The sequence below is a fragment of the Leucopleurus acutus genome (genome assembly GCF_964270905.1).
Source record: "Leucopleurus acutus genome assembly, chromosome: 10".
Taxonomy (NCBI): domain Eukaryota; kingdom Metazoa; phylum Chordata; class Mammalia; order Artiodactyla; family Delphinidae; genus Leucopleurus; species Leucopleurus acutus.
The window spans coordinates 22,019,898-22,035,541 of NC_139153.1; the positions used below are offsets into that span (position 1 = coordinate 22,019,898).

At 42.5% G+C, this 15,644-nt stretch overlaps 1 protein-coding gene across 1 annotated transcript in view; it reads left to right on the forward strand.

The window, feature by feature from the left end:
• Positions 1-1,425: 1,425 nt before the first annotated feature.
• Positions 1,426-15,644, forward strand: part of TAFA4 (TAFA chemokine like family member 4) — a gene marked incomplete at its 3' end in the record, with an annotated part of 125,281 nt that continues 111,062 nt past the window's right edge. The window contains exons 1-2 of the mRNA XM_082847454.1: positions 1,426-1,504; positions 6,655-6,770. Of these exons, the coding sequence (XP_082703580.1) occupies positions 1,491-1,504; positions 6,655-6,770 (130 nt within the window). The 5' untranslated portion in view covers positions 1,426-1,490. The remainder of the gene's footprint in view (positions 1,505-6,654; positions 6,771-15,644) is intronic.

Below are 15,644 nucleotides of genomic sequence, written 5' to 3' on the forward strand. Positions count from 1 at the left end.
GGGTGGACATCAGGACAAACATACTTAATAAAGTTGGAGGATCTGGGACATGACTATTTTCCAGTGTTTTTTTTTTCCGAATACCTTATATTTATACAGTTATTCAAAGCCACTTCCCTCTCGTAGCACTGATGACTCAAGGCCTCCCCTGTCTCTCCTGTAGCCCCGAATGGGTGGATCTCAAGTCTATCACCTAAAGTGAACTCTAGACAAACATCTGTAAAGGGGCATCCAAAGAAGAGAAGAATCTCAGTTGTGCTTGGTGGTGGATTTGTAATGGGTTCCACAGGATTCAATAGTAATTAGACTGTGTTGCAAAGATAATTTTTATGTCATATTTGCAACTTAAATATTTATTGTTGCCCATCATTATTTCTCTCTGATCTCCACCCCTGGGGGAGACGTATTTAATTTAGCAACATTAAAAATGGGTAGTTTCTTGGGGTTTTTTTGTTTGTTTTTTTTTTCCTTTTTCTTGCGATGTCTTTTGGTTTGGAGTCATCTGAGTCTTTCCTGAAAAATGTTTTCACTGAGTAGAAAAGTCCTTTTAGGTCTGTGCATTAAAGGACGGTGTTGAGTGTCAATTATGGTATTAAGTTTTTCTGTATTTTGGTATGGTGTTTTATGTTGGAAAGATTTTTGCCTTCTGCCTCCCATCAACATTTTTCAAAAAGCATCCTTGCAAATTGTTTTTTTTTTAATTGAAGTATAGTTGATTTACAATATCATGTGAGTTTCAGGTATATAGCAAAGCGATTCAGTTATATATCTATATATATATAGTTGTATATATATATTCTTTTTTAGATTCTTTTCCCTTACAGGTTATTACAGAATATTGAGTATAGTTCTCTGTGCTATACAGTAGGTCCTTGTTGGTTATTTTATGCATGGTAGTGTGTCTTGCAAATTGTTTAGCATCATCAGGTTTATATCACACAAACATAGGAACTCAGATCTTCATGCTGGCTTTACCACTGCTCTGTGAACTTGGGCAAGTTGTAGAACTCTTGGGATTGGATTACCTCCAATTTCATTTTCATCCCATGGTTAATGAAATGAGAGTGAAATTTAGCATGGTTTAGACCGTCTGTCAACTTGGGGATGCCTTTGCTCTGGAGGGAACTTCTACTTTAAAACTATATTATGTTAACTAATATGTGGCTAGTTAATAAGTGTAGAATTCTGTATCTTCCTCCCCTCCGCTCCGTCTGTTAGGACACTTTACAAATGTGGATGTGTTTGGCTGTCTACCGCTTGCCTGAAAATGCAGGCGGCATTGTAAAAAAGCCACAATTTTGCTACTGGAAATCTGCATCATTTCAGCATTAAAATGCTAATGGATTCCTGTCTGTTTTGTTTTTTAAAATAGGTCTTCCAAGCTAAGATAATTTTTTGGAACTGCAAAAGTGGTCCTAGCTACCAATGGGAATTTGGAGTCACTCTGAAATACATCCTGGAATAATTGTGTTTGACTGGAACCAAATCTTATGAAGTCTCCAAGGTAAAATGATTTTAACACATACCTAGAGATGATATCTTTACGAAGCATAAAGAATTTAGCCACACTGAGTATCTTAGCGTTGATGATCCTTTATAAAAGCCGCCTTTTTATGTTGAATTTGTGGGAATTTGGGGAGGTTAAAAAATTTTAGCTCTCATCTTTTTTTTTTTTATAGTGTTTATTTATTTTTACTTGTTGACAGTTTTGCTTTATTTATTTATTTATGGCTGTGTTGGGTCTTCGTTTCCGTGCGAGGGCTTTCTCTAGTTGTGGCAAGCGGGGGCCACTCTTCATTGCGGTGCGCGGGGCCTCTCACTATCGCGGCCTCTCTCGTTGCGGAGCACAGGCTCCAGACGCGCAGGCTCAGTAATTGTGGCTCACGGGCTTAGTTGCTCCGCGGCATGTGGGATCTTCCCAGACCAGGGCTCGAACCCGTGTCCCCTGCATTGGCAGGCAGATTCTCAACCACTGCGCCACCAGGGAAGCCCTAGCTCTCATCTTTGAAATTATTTCAGTTTGTAAAGCAGTGTTTCAGCCCTTCAGCAGGGTAAATGGTGAGATTTTTAAGGTAAACCAATTTTGTTTTACATTTGGGCAAAGTTGTTCAATGTAGAAGAAATTGAGGTATCACGGTAGATGTAGTAGGTGAGAAATCCTTTTACTGGCGGAGGGGGTCCTAGATTATTGAGTGAAATACAGAATCATTGCTCAACGGCTGCCCACTTAGCTGTAGGCATTTCTCTGGGGAATCATAGCTATTGTTAAGTAAATACTTAACTTATAAATACTTTAGGCACTGGGAACTTGTAACTATTCACCCCGCACCGGTACGTAGAATTGTCCATGAAGAAGAAGTTAGATCAGGAATTATCACCTGAGATTTGGAACAATGGCCCCTGAGACTTTTGATTTGGGGTTTGCTGTTGGGATCCAACCAGGAAAACAGAAACCATCCTGATAATGTGGAACAGAGGGAAGTGAATTCAGGGAACTGGTCACACATGTGATGGGAGCGTCGTTAAGACGTTAAGCAGAAGATACAGAGGCAGCCCAGAGATCAGCAAGAGCAGGAAGCTTCTGCCATCCTGAGGCTGGTGGGCCACAGGAGGGCAGTACTGCCGACCAGTGCTTAGGGGAAGGGACCTTCAGCGGGAGCTGGGTCCATAGTGGGCCCTTCTCTTGGAAATGGACACTGTGGAGGAGAAATGGCCACTCCATAGCACCTACCAAGACAGAGAAGGTGGGGAGAAATACCCTGCCCTTTCCCTTCCACCCTCCACGCTCCAGCCAGGGTCTCCTGTTGGTTAAGCCCAGCCAGGAGCCAGGTGATTCAGGAGGCTGGGAAATGCCGTGTATGGGTGTTACCCAGGGGAAGGGGAAAGAATGGTTCTGAGGGCAAAACAGGCCCAGGCTGGCATAGAGTTTGTATTTGAAACCTCTTCCCATGACATTTTAGTGAGCGTGGCACAGGCTTTTCTACCTCAGAGGATGAGTCTTCTCTTGAGGCTGATTCTCACAGCCCCACCAAGTAAATTATGCACATGCCCTGGAATCTTCTGTCTGAAGGTGGACAGTAGTGGTCTGTGATGCACTGCCAGAACCCCCTTCAGGAATGAAGGATTTATTCCCTCAACTGTTGGAAGTATTACAGAAGATGGCCTACAGCTCCTTTGAATTGTCCTCAATTCAAAGAGCCTCCTTCTTGCTGGGGGACTCGCCCAGTGATCCAGTGGTTAAGACTCCACACTTCCAATGCAGGGGGCGCAGGTTCGATCCCTGGTCAGGGAACTAAGATCCCACATGCCATGTGGTGTGGCCAAAAACAAACAAACAAACAAAACGAAGAGCCTCCTTGCTGAAGATTTAAGATTTTCCCTTATGTCCAAGTATAAAAGCCTGGACCCTCACTCCAACTTGGTACCGCGGAGAAGGGGCGTCTCAGCTTTGGAACTCTCCATAGGGTTATCTGAGGCTGTTTCCTACTTCCGTCCTGCCTTCTTCTCGCCCCTTCCCTTCCACAGGTGATTCTCCCTAGAGCATCCTTTAAATAACCCCCTGCTCATCACTTTCCATCTCACAGTTGGCCTCCCAGGGTAAACAACCTTTGAGACTCAGATCATCTCAGACGTACTCTCCAGATCTGGTAAACTCCATTCAGACAGGTTTAGGTGATGCAGTGACTGATAAACACATGGAAACTGAATTTCACTTATACTTTAGGTGGGAGGGATTATAGCTCACCTGAAAGACCTAGTCTGAATTTAGAGACTCTAAACTGGGTGGGGCACTGTGGTTAGAGGGAGGGCAGCCAACCCACCAAGCAGGAAAAAGTGGAGGATAGCAGAGTTAAGAAGCCAGTAGGAGACCCGTTGTTTTAAACTGTTAAACTTGGCAGATTTGTTATACAGCAATAGAAAACTAGTACTCCATTCATCTGACTCTTTGAAAGTTTGCTTTTTGGGCCACTAATTGCTACAAACTGGAAACCGGGGTACCTGATCCAGCTTGCAAATGTGTTTCGTTCAGTCTGCACTGTGGTCTTTTTTTTTTTTTAATTTATTTAAAAATCTATTTATTTTTATTTTTGGCTGTGTTGGGTCTTCATTGCTGTGTGTGGGCTTTCTCTAGTTGCGGCAAGCAGGGGCTACTCTTCGTTGCAGTGCACGGGCTTCTCATTGTGGTGGCTTCTCTTGTTGTGGAGCATAGGCTCTAGGCACGCGGGCTTCAGTAGTTGTGGCTCGTGGGCTCTAGAGCACAGGCTCAGTAGTTGTGGTGCACGGGCTTAGTTGTTCCAAGGCATGTGGCATCTTCCCGGACCAGGGCTCGAACCCTGTCCCTTGCATTGGCAGGCAGATTCTTAACCACTGCTCCACCAGGTAAGCTCTGCACTATGTTTTTAAAACAAAGAAAATGGGGCTTACCTGGTGGCGCAGTGGTTGAGAGTCCGCCTGCCGGTGCAGGGGACACGGGTTTGTGCCCCGGTCCGGGAAGATCCCACATGCTGTGGAGCGGCTGGGCCCGTGAGCCATGGCCGCTGAGCCTGCGCGTCCGGAGCCTGTGCTCTGCAACGGGAGAGGCCACAACAGTGAGAGGCCCGCGTACCCGCCCCCCAAAAAACAAAAAACGAAAAAAACAAAGAAAATGGAATAGCTTGCCGACATATAAAGTGTGTAGAGTGCGTATCAGAAAACGGCTTTTCTTTAAAAGTCGTTCCTGGCATCACTTGGAGCAGCTGCTCCTAGACAGGTCTCTACACTACCTACTGTTCACCAGTGCTTTTGACCCAGGCAGCCTACACATTTATTTGGAGATGTTTGAATTTTTGATCCTTGAGTAAGAGGGATAAGCCTTTGTAACAATTAGATCAGTAACTGATATTGGGGTTAACAGATGAAATTTTAAAACATTATCGGTGAGATAGAGCACCTCATTCAAAAATTCAGCAACTATGGAATTCTGAACCTACATGCTTTCCCTGTTAGTAATAAATTAATAATCAATTTCCTGAAGTGAAAATATAATTAAACAATAGCACCTCAAGCTCACGTAGGCTTACATGTATATTCTTTGCTACCTTTCAAACTGATCCTAGAGTTTCTACTTACCGTGTGTGTGTGCCGAGGTGGGGGAGACAGAAGACATGCTTTGTAAAATTAAGGCATGTGCAGGCCCTTCAAAGCAAAGAGACCCTATGTTTCCATGTAGGTTTAAAATTTTCAGGGTTTCCAAGGCAAGGGGCAAAAAGATGTCAAGCTTTGAGTCCCTTCTAACACCGTGCTCTTCAAAGATAATCTTAGAATCTTGTCTTACTGTGGTTGCTTCAAAGGCAGATTGAGTCTCAAATCAGGGAGCGATACGAGATCTTTCAACAAGATCTGTTTGACTAACTTGTGAGAGGCCACAACCTACTTCCCAGAGTGTGTATGTTTAAGGTGTACACTGTGTTGATTTAATGTTTGTCAATTGCAAAATGATTCTCAGCATAGTATCAGCTACCACCTTCCTACTCTCACATAGTTACCTTTTTTTAAAATTATTTTTTGGTGATGAGAACATTTTTCTTAGCAACATTCAAGTATATGATACAGTATTATTAACTATAATCACCATGCTATACATTAGATCCCCAAACTTTTTAATCATGTAACTGAAATATTTGACCTTTGACTAATATGTACCCATTTTCCTCACTCTCAACCCTTTGTAACCACCATGCTACTTAACCTGTTTCTCTGAGTCTGTCTTTTTTAGATTCCATATGTAAGTGAGATCATACAGTATCTATCTTTATCTGACTTATTTCACTTAGCAATAATGCCCTTAAGGTCCATCTAAAATTTTGTATATGGCAAGATTTCCTTTTTTCTCATTGCTGAATAATATTTCATCATCTCTATCTCACATCTTCTTTATCCATTTATCTGTTGACATCTATATGAAGTTGTTTCTCTATTCACCTGTACTTGCTCATATTCCCATCAAACTTTGAGATTGGATTAATAAACTATTCAGCCAGTCTTCTAGGCAGAGGGCGTTAATAAACAGAGGAGCCAGGGGAAATCTCTCGAGCCTGGTGTGAAAGTTTCTGTGGTTTCTTTCAAATGAGGAAACCACATATCTTCTATTTGAATCCAGCTCTAAGTATGTCGCTTTTTAAATTTCATGCTCTAAAATAGTATATAACCCCCATGTTCTATCAGGGCCACTCAGGCTACACTCTAGGGATTCATAAATAGACCTCTCACCGAGGCATGTAGCTAACTTCGAAAACTTGTACACAGGGAGATCAGCTCAGTGCTTTGTGACCACCTAGAGGGGTGGGATAGGGAGGATGGGAGGGGGATGCAAGAGGGAGAGGGGATATGGGGATATACGTATGCATATAGCTAATTCACTTTGTTATACAGCAGAAACTAACACAACACTGTAAAGCAATTATACTCCAATAAAGATGTTAAAAAAAAGGTATTTATTGAAAATTGAGTGAATGAACAGTGCAAATAAGGTTGGATTGGCCTTCAGTTTCCTTGTGGGGGAAGAAGTCCATAGTTGAGCATCTTCCACTGCTTTCCCTACCTTCTCAGGATGGTGTTTGCTGAAAAGCCTTGTGTCGCTCAGCCCTCACTAACTGCATCCTGCTTTCTTTCCAGGATGAGAGTCTGTGCTAGGTCAGTCTTGCTGTCTCACTGGCTCTTTCTGGCCTATGTGTTAATGGTGTGCTGTAAGCTGATGTCTGCCTCCAGCCAGCATCTCCGGGGACACGCAGGTAAGTCTTTTAAACTCGTTACGCACCACTGAGATCAAGTAATAAAACCCTTTCAAACACCAAAGCCCACATTTTATTTTATTATTTAAAAATTTTTTAAATTAAATTAAATTAATTTATTTTTGGCTGTGTTGGGTCTTCGTTGCTGTGCGCGGGCTTTCTCTAGTTGCAGTGAGCAGGGAGCTACCCTTCATTGCGGTGCATGGGCTTCTCATTGTGGTGGCTTCTGTTGTTGTGCAGCACGGGCTCTAGGCGCGTGGGCCTCAGTAGTTGCGGCACGTGGGCTCAGTAGTTGTGGCTCACAGGCTCTAGAGCACAGGCTCATTAGTTGTGGCACACGGGCTTAGTTGCTCCGCGGCATGTGGGATCTTCCCCGACCAGGATTCGAACCCATGTCCCTTGCGGGTTCGAATCCCACAGGGATTCTTAACTACTGTGTCACCAGGGAAGCCCCCTAAGCCCACATTTTAGACACAGGTAATTGACAAAAGCTTTTGATGGTGTGTAACTAACCAGAGGAAGCATGAAATACAACAGGGTAAAGCAGTTTAAGGGTTTGATGCTTAAATCCTGTTGTTCTGGACATCTATCTAAAATGTCCTCCAGGTTTTTCCTTTTTTACCTTCCTGAGTACACTTTCATTTTTTCAGTGATTTTTCTCAAAGAATCCTGGAAAACCAGCAGCACTTTGTGATTATATACTCCAGCTTCCTTTGAAGGCAGAACATCTTCATTAATAAACTTAAATGAACACTTCCAGGGCTACAGTGAAGGGAGCTTTCAGATAATTTTAAGACCCCTTTAAGAAAAGATGGTGAAAGATCGAAAAAGAAAGGAACAAAAGAAAAAAAAGCAGTGGTAACTTTTACACAGGGCCTAAAATAGAATGTCTGAAGTTTTAGAGAATCATTCTGTTAATTTCTAGTGAGACCCGTGGCTGTAGTTGCTTATTTCTAAAGAAAGATGAAAATAATCAGTAAAGTATCTGTGTGTGTATGTTCGTGTGTGTTTCTTGTCCCCTTGTTACATCTACATTTAAAGTGACACAGACTTGGAAACTCCCCGGAGAATTGTGTTTTCCTAAATAATTCACATTTGTCAGTGGACTTGTTGTCAAGCAATTAATTTGCTGTCTCTGCTTCAGTAATTAGAGGTGTGGCAGTGCCAGGCATGCTTTGACTTTTTAGTGAAAGAGCGAAGCTTGAGCCCTAAACTATGTATGCATCAGGATTGTAAAGTCTCTCTCCAGGAAAGTATGCAGAGAAGTTTGTTAGTTTTCCTTACCCTCAGATATACAGCAGGTGAAGCTCTCTACTTACTTATTCTGATAAGTTAAGGTTAAGATTTAATTTTAGGCTTAAGTTTTTTGTTTTTAATAAAGTTATTTGTTTATTTTTGGCTGCTTTGGTTGTTCGTTGCTGACGCAGGCTTTCTTTAGTTGCAGCAAGCGGGGGCTACTCTTCATTGCGGTGTGTGGGCTTCTCATTGCGGTGGCTTCTCTTGTGGCAGAGCACGGCCTCTAGGCGCACGGGCTTCAGTAGTTGTGGCCCGTGGGCTCAGTAGTTGTGGCTCGCAGCCTCTAGAGCGCAGGCTCAGTAGTTGTGGCGCACGGGCTCAGTTGCTCCATGGCATGTGGGATCTTCCTGGACCAGGGCTGGAACCTGTGTCCTCTGCATTGGCAGGCGGATTCTTAACCACTGCGCCACCAGCGAAGTCCTAGGCTTAAGTTTTTAAACACTCTCATGACTCAGTTGTCCTTAAGCAATAGTTTCAAGAAAATTAATGATTGAAATTTTAATGAGTCAGCATAAAATCAATACCATTTGGCTGCTGTGAAAGTGCCCAGGGCTGGTTGGTTATTGTGCTGTGTATATTTTGGTGAGCTTGCTCTCAAGAATAGAGAATTTGAAGTCATCAGTCTTACCTGTTTGATACACATCTCGTTTCTTGGGTGCAGGTAGAGAGTCAGGCTAGTACAGAAGCAAAGCATTTCGGGGTGGGGAGTTATCACCAGCACATTTCCAGATGTCAGAGAGATTATGATGAAAAATGATTAAACTTGGAGGAAACAGGGGACATGACTGAATCTTCAATATTTCTTTATTTCAATATTCATTTATTAAAAGGCATTATACTTAGGTTTTTTTTTCTTCCAGGTTAGATTACTTATTTTATCACCCCTCCACACCCAACATATACACACTGGTAGTGGTTTTTTTTCTTCTTTTTAAAAATTTTTTATTGGAATATAGTTTATTTACAATGTTGTGTTAGTTTCAGGTGTACAGCAAAGTGAATCTGTTATACATATATCCATTCTTCTTTTAGATTCTTTTCCCATACAGGCCATTACAGAGTATTGGGTAGAGTTCCCTGTGCTATACAGCAGGTTATTGTTAGTTACCTATTTTTTTAATTAGTTATCTGTTTTATACATATTAGTGTATATATGTCAATCCCAATCTCCCAATTTATCCCACCAGCCCCCCAGCCCCCGACATTGGTAGTCTTTATGCGAACCTTCACTTTTAAATCTTTGTGGCAATCCTCATTTCATACCATAACCCTTTAAATTTGGAAAACGTGGAACTGTAGTGATAAATCTAAATTAAGATTAGAATTGTGTACACAAGAGATGCAGTGTCTTCCATATAAGCAAAGACCCTCCTGCAACAGGGAGGGTGAGAAGTCTGAGCAAAGCCTTGGCAAGTTTTGCGCAAGAAATGAAATTTTCATCTTAGAATTTCTAGATGATTTTATTTGGATTCTCAGCCCATCTTTGGTTTTTTTGTCTTTTGGGGGATTCTTCCTGCTTTCGTTTTTGGAACTTAAGTCCTTCTCACCTCTTATCTTAACAACCTTCAAAGCAATCAGGACTGGTTCCAGCCCACAAGGGGCTCTGTTCTCTCACTGGGGCTGCAGGCTGCATGAAGAACCGTCTTTACAGAAGTACAGACGTGCCTCGTTTTATTGAAGTACAGGCATGCCTCATTTTATTGCACTTAGCTTCTTTCTTACACTTTGCAGATCTTGCATTTTTTACATATCCAGCGTCCTTTGGTGCCATTTTTCCAACAGCATTTGCTCACTTCATGTCTCTGTGTCACGTTTTGGTGATCTTCGCAATATTTCAAACTTTTCCATTTTTACTCTGTTCGTCGTGGTGATCTGTGATCCGTGATCTTTGATGTGACCCTTGCGAAAAGATTATGGCTCGTTGAAGTTTCAGATGATGGGTAGCATTTACAGCTTTGAAGTATTTTAGAATGAAGGTATGTGAATTGTTTTTTCAGACGTAATCCTATTGCATACTTAATTGACTACAGTATAGTGTAAACATAACTTTTATATGCACTAGGAAACCAGAAATTTCATGTCTTGCTTTATTGCGATATTCACTTTATTGCGCGGGTCTGGAGTCAAATTGGCAAAATCCCTGAGGCCTGCCTGTACCCTTTGCATACCCGCAGATGAGGGCTCCTGAATCCTACTGTGAAGTCTTACTCCCTCGCGGGTTTCTTAAGCTGTGTCCTTGATGCCTGGAATATAATGGGTGCTAAATGAATATTTATTAATAGGCTGATTTTTGCGCATTTGTCACCCTGTGATCAATTACGTAGTTTTCTCCTGGTGGTAAAAATTCCAGAAAATAATAGGCAGGTGTGAAAGGATAGGCTTTTAACTTTTTGTTGACTATTAGGGTTCTCCAGAGAAACAGAACCAACACAACTAGTTTATTATTGATATAAGGTATTGGCTCACACAGCTGTGGAGGTTGAGAAGTCTCATGACCTGCAGTCTGCAAGCTGGAGACCCAGGAAAACCAATGATGTGGTTCAAAGGCCTGAGAGCCAGAGAGGCAATGGTGTAGATTCCAGCCTGAGTCTGAAGGCCTGAGGTCCAGGAGCACAGAGGGCAGGAGATGGTCAATGTCCCAGCTCAACAATCAGGCAAAGAACAAATTCAACCTTCTTCTGCTTTTTTGTTCTATTCAAGTCCTCAAGGGATTGGATGAGGCTCACCTACAATGGGGAGCGCCGTTGGCTTCACTCAGCCCCCAGCTCAAATGCAGCCTCTTCCAGAAACACCTTCACAGACACATACAGAAATAATGTTTAAGCAGATATCTGGGGGTCCCCTGGCCCAGTCACGTTGTTAATTTCATATAGCCTTCTAGGTATTGTTTTACATAGTCATCTATATTTTATATATTTTCTATACTGTTTTAGATTTTATGTATCCACACACCTATCCTTCTAGAAAAAGGCATGTATATACCAGTATGTGTGTATGCACAGATGTCTCTTTAGGCACCCTGCTTTGTACCTTGATTTTTTTCCCCATTTAACAATAAAGTTTAGAGGTCTTTTCATGTGAGTGCGTGCAGATCTGTATCACTCTCTGTAACATTGCATAGTCATCTGTTGTGTGGGTGTGCCATAAGTTATTTGATCACTCCCAATTTTGGTGGACATATAGCTTGTTACCATATTTGTACAAATATATGTGTCCTGACTTCAGATGAATTCCTGATAGTGAGATTGCTGAATTAAAGTGCATGTAAATGTATGGGAGTAGGCTAATTTCTGTGACACACAGACCAAGTAAATATACATAATGGCTTAAATAAAAGAAATTGGATTTCTTGCTCATGAGGGCTGGGTGGGTAATATGTCAGCTGGATGTTCTCCTCTACTGTGGTCTTCTTGGAACCACAGTGGATGGAAGTTCTAGTGTTTTCAACCCGTGGCCTTAAAGGTTGTTCTAGAGTGGTCTTCATTCCAGCCAGCTGAAAGGGAAATGGGCATGGAGGATACACCTGGGAGGTGTTGATGGACGGGGTTAGACGCTGACTGCACCCCTTGAATTGTCCTGCCGTTGGCTGCAGCTGAGGCCCATGGCCACACCTTACTGCCTGGGCTGCTGGGAAACATACCCTAGCTGTGGGCCCAGTTCAAAGAGGAGACAATGATTTTTGGTGAGTATCCTGCAGCCTTTGACACAACGCATTAAGGTTTTAATAGTGCAAAGTGCCCTCCAAAACTTCTGGACTTAGTTATACTTACACCAGCAGTAATAGTACGATAACTCCCGTTTCCCCAGACCCTCATCAACTCTGGGTGCTATCAGGTCTTACTGTTTTGCAAATATGGTAATGAAAACTGCTGTTGGATTGTCTTGCAACTCCTTTTTTTTTTTTTTTTTGCGGAACGCGGGCCTCTCACTGTTGTGGTCTCTCCCGTTGCAGAGCACAGGCTCCGGACGCGCAGGCTCAGCGGCCATGGCTCACGGGCCCAGCCGCTCTGCGGCATGCGGGATCTTCCCGGACCGGGGCACGAACCCGTGTCCCCTGCATCGGCAGGCGGACTCTCAACCACTGCGCCACCAGGGAAGCCCTTGCAACTCTTTTTGACTAAGTACTCAGTGTGCTGGGGGACTATTTGTATTTGTTCTTCTTTGCACTATCTTATCCTTTATCCGTTTTTGTCTTGGCTCTATTGATTACTTGTCGATTTGTGAAAGCTCTTTGAAAATTGAGGACACCCGAGTACTTTGACCAGCATTTCCTTGTTTCTTCCTGCTTTTCCTTTGCCCACTACTCCCGTTCTAGCAAGGCTGTGTATTCCAGCAGGCTGTGTGAGTGAGTGAGTGAGTGACTGAGTGAATGAGTGTGTGTGTGTGTGTGTGTGTGTGTGTGAGAGAGAGAGAGAGAGAGAGAGAGAGAGATGGACAAAGAGGGAACTGGTGGTGGCAGGGAGGTGTTTGACCATCATTTCCTTGTTTCTTCCTGCTTTTCCTTTGGCCACTACTCCCGTTCTAGCAAGGCTGTGTATTCCAGCAGGCTGTGTGAGTGTGTGAGTGAGTGAGTGAGTGAGTGAGTGAATGAGTGTGTGTGTGTGTGAGAGAGAGAGAGAGAGAGAGAGAGAGATGGACAAAGAGGGAACTGGCGGTGGCAGGGAGGTGTTGTACATTTCTCTGATGACCTTACAGTGGCCACGTGGAGTTTCTTCCCAGAATTGCGCTCAGCTGGTGACAAGGTCAAGGGTCAGACCTGAGAACCTCTGCTCAGATTTTTGGGTGTATCTGAAACAGCCTGAGAGCGGAGAGTTAACTGAAGAAGCCTCTGTGCGGTGTCCAGAGGACCCCTGACACTGTCCCAAGAGTTTGTGGTTCATGCTGGCCGATTAAGGAACTGTGTCCCTAGGAAGCCCGAGTTGGAAGTTTTTTGGATGCTTCTAATGGCTCAGATTAGGAGAGTGGCTTGTTGATGGCTGTGTATGAACAAGGAGATACTTTACAATCCCATTTCCACCCATACCTCTAAGACAGAGAGGGAGGGGAAGAATGTGGGACACCGCCCCTAATTTGGGCAGATCGGATGGGGTATTGTTAGGTGTGGACTGAAGTTTCATTTTAGTTCAAGTGTAAGAAACACAAACACACCTAATTTTCACAGGATTGGTGGTAGGAATCTTTCTTTAAGGCACATGGCATTGATAATCTTTCACAAGAGTCCAGAGGTAGTATCTTTAAGGAATTAGAAAACACAAAAGGCCACTTTGTTGCTTTTAAAATTCTACCTGACATAATAATTGAGTAGGAGACATGGGCTTCTGTAGCCCCGATCTGTAGGAAAGGTGTGAGAGCCATTTGGTAGGTTAGTTTCTTTTAAAAGGAAGCCAGAGTTAACTCTATTATTTCTTCAACTAGCAATATGTCCTATTGTTCCCTGTCTTGCCCCTCCCCAGCCCCATATGTAACATCATTTCCCCACAAGAAGGCAGCAAATGTAATGCAGTGGAAAGATGCTGATAGGTTCAGAAACTTGAGAGTCATTTGAAATTCATTGGCTGGTTACATGATGAGTTTGGGACACAAAACACCCTACATCCTGGAGATTTATCCCTGGGAATATTTGGACACTTCAAAAATTTAAATTTTCCCCTTTGAAAACAGAAGCATAGCTACTTTTCTGTTATAGCTGAGAGAGTTGGGAACTGGGGTGCTGCTGGTTTACAAGTTCATTTTAATAGTTCCATTTCTCCAGAGAGCTTTAAGTATGACTGGTTTGGGGTGTTTTCATTCCAGCAGATGCCATGGTGCCTAGCTGCTATTTAATATACTCTGTTTTGGTGTAAAACCTCTTATTTAATATATTCTGTCCAAAGTATTAAGGGCCCAAGAAACTGGAGCACAACTGAGAAGGAGGCAGCAAAGCATAGGGGGCCTGGAGTCAAACATAACCCTGGTTATGCCACATCCTAGCTGTGTGACCTTATCCAGGTCACTTAACCTCTCTGAATTTGCTTCATTATCTGTAAAAATAAAATGATGTACATGCCTACCTTATGGGGTTATTGGAATGATTAGCTAAGAAAGTAGGTGAAGGGATTAGTACATAGTAAACACTCAATAAATGGTAGCTATTTTCATATTTAGAGGCATCCAAAATGAAAAGGAGTCTGGAAATTTTCAAGGAGTGATTGACGGCTTTGTATGTGTAGGGAGATGTGATCAGTGACTTAAGGTTTGAAGCTTTATCGTGTACAAGAGAAAAAGGCTTGTTTTTCATTGTCCTAGAAGCTGACTGTAATGAAGAGAATTTCTTTATGAAGACTGGGGTTTCAGCCCAACCTTAAGAAAAAAGAAATTTCTGACAAACAAGGCTTCAGAAGCTGAAAACAGAGTGACCCAAGGATGCTGAGAGCCCTTTTACCTGCTGGCCTTCAGCCAGATCTTCTGTAGAAGGGGCACCTCACTACTGGGGGCTGGTGTCAAAAATTGTGACAGGTCTGAGATTTCTTGCAGGCTAAAAGGATAGCATGTCAGTTTCCTGGATGCTTGCAGAAGACATGAGATCCCTGGGTCAGAGAAGAAGGATTTATTCTCACTGCACACTGAGCAGCAGGCATCCAGGTTAGCTTACATTCTCCTTTCACACTTGGGCTGGTGACAAAACCTCTTTGGGGCTCAGCCCCTTCTTCTGTAAAGTGGGGATAAGAAACAATAAAAGTCATCCTTAAAGAGTTGTAATGAGGAGTCACTTAATACCGGGAAAGTGCTCAGAATTGTGTTTGTGCAGTAAGTGTTTAATAAATGTTAGTCATCTTTATTGAGAACTGCCTTCTCCTTTTGAGTGAATCCCGGTTTATAGAGATTCTGTAATGTTTACATTTATGGAAATTTAGGTTTTCTGTTTTCTCTGTTATAAATGATACATGCAGAACATGAATGTTGTTGGGCTTGTGTGCTTTGGTGCCTTGTGTTGTTTTTAACTTTGGTTAAATTGTATGAAGAGTGCACCTATGTTTGGGCTCATATTTCTGTCCCCTGTAAAGGCTGAATTCTTATAGGAACCCTTCTGATGATTTTGATTGGAATGACTATTTTAGCCCTAATCTTCCTAATAGAAGAAACTTCTATTTCTTTCCAAGCAATACAGATGGTTTTGAAAAAATATTTTGTCTGCATTGCCAGAGTGCTGACACTAGGGGGCAGGCAAGGCTTAGAAGAGCTAAATAGCCAGAAGCAGGACTCTAGCCTGATGCAGCCATTGTCTGACAGAAATGGGGGAGCCACATATGTAATTTTAAATGTTTTATAACCACATTTAAAAAGTAAAAAGAAACACGTAGGTTAATTTTAATAATATATTTTATTTAATCTAATACACCCAAATATGATCATTTCAACCTGTGGCCCAAGCCACATTCTAAGCACTCAATAGCTACATGCAGCCAGAGGCCAGTGTAATCTGTTTAGTACAGAGTAATGAATTGGGTCTTAGCATTACTTTCTGAAAGATTAGAATTATGACTTATTTATATTTTCATGGGTCAATCCTAGGGCACAATGTATTATCTCCCTTTATTT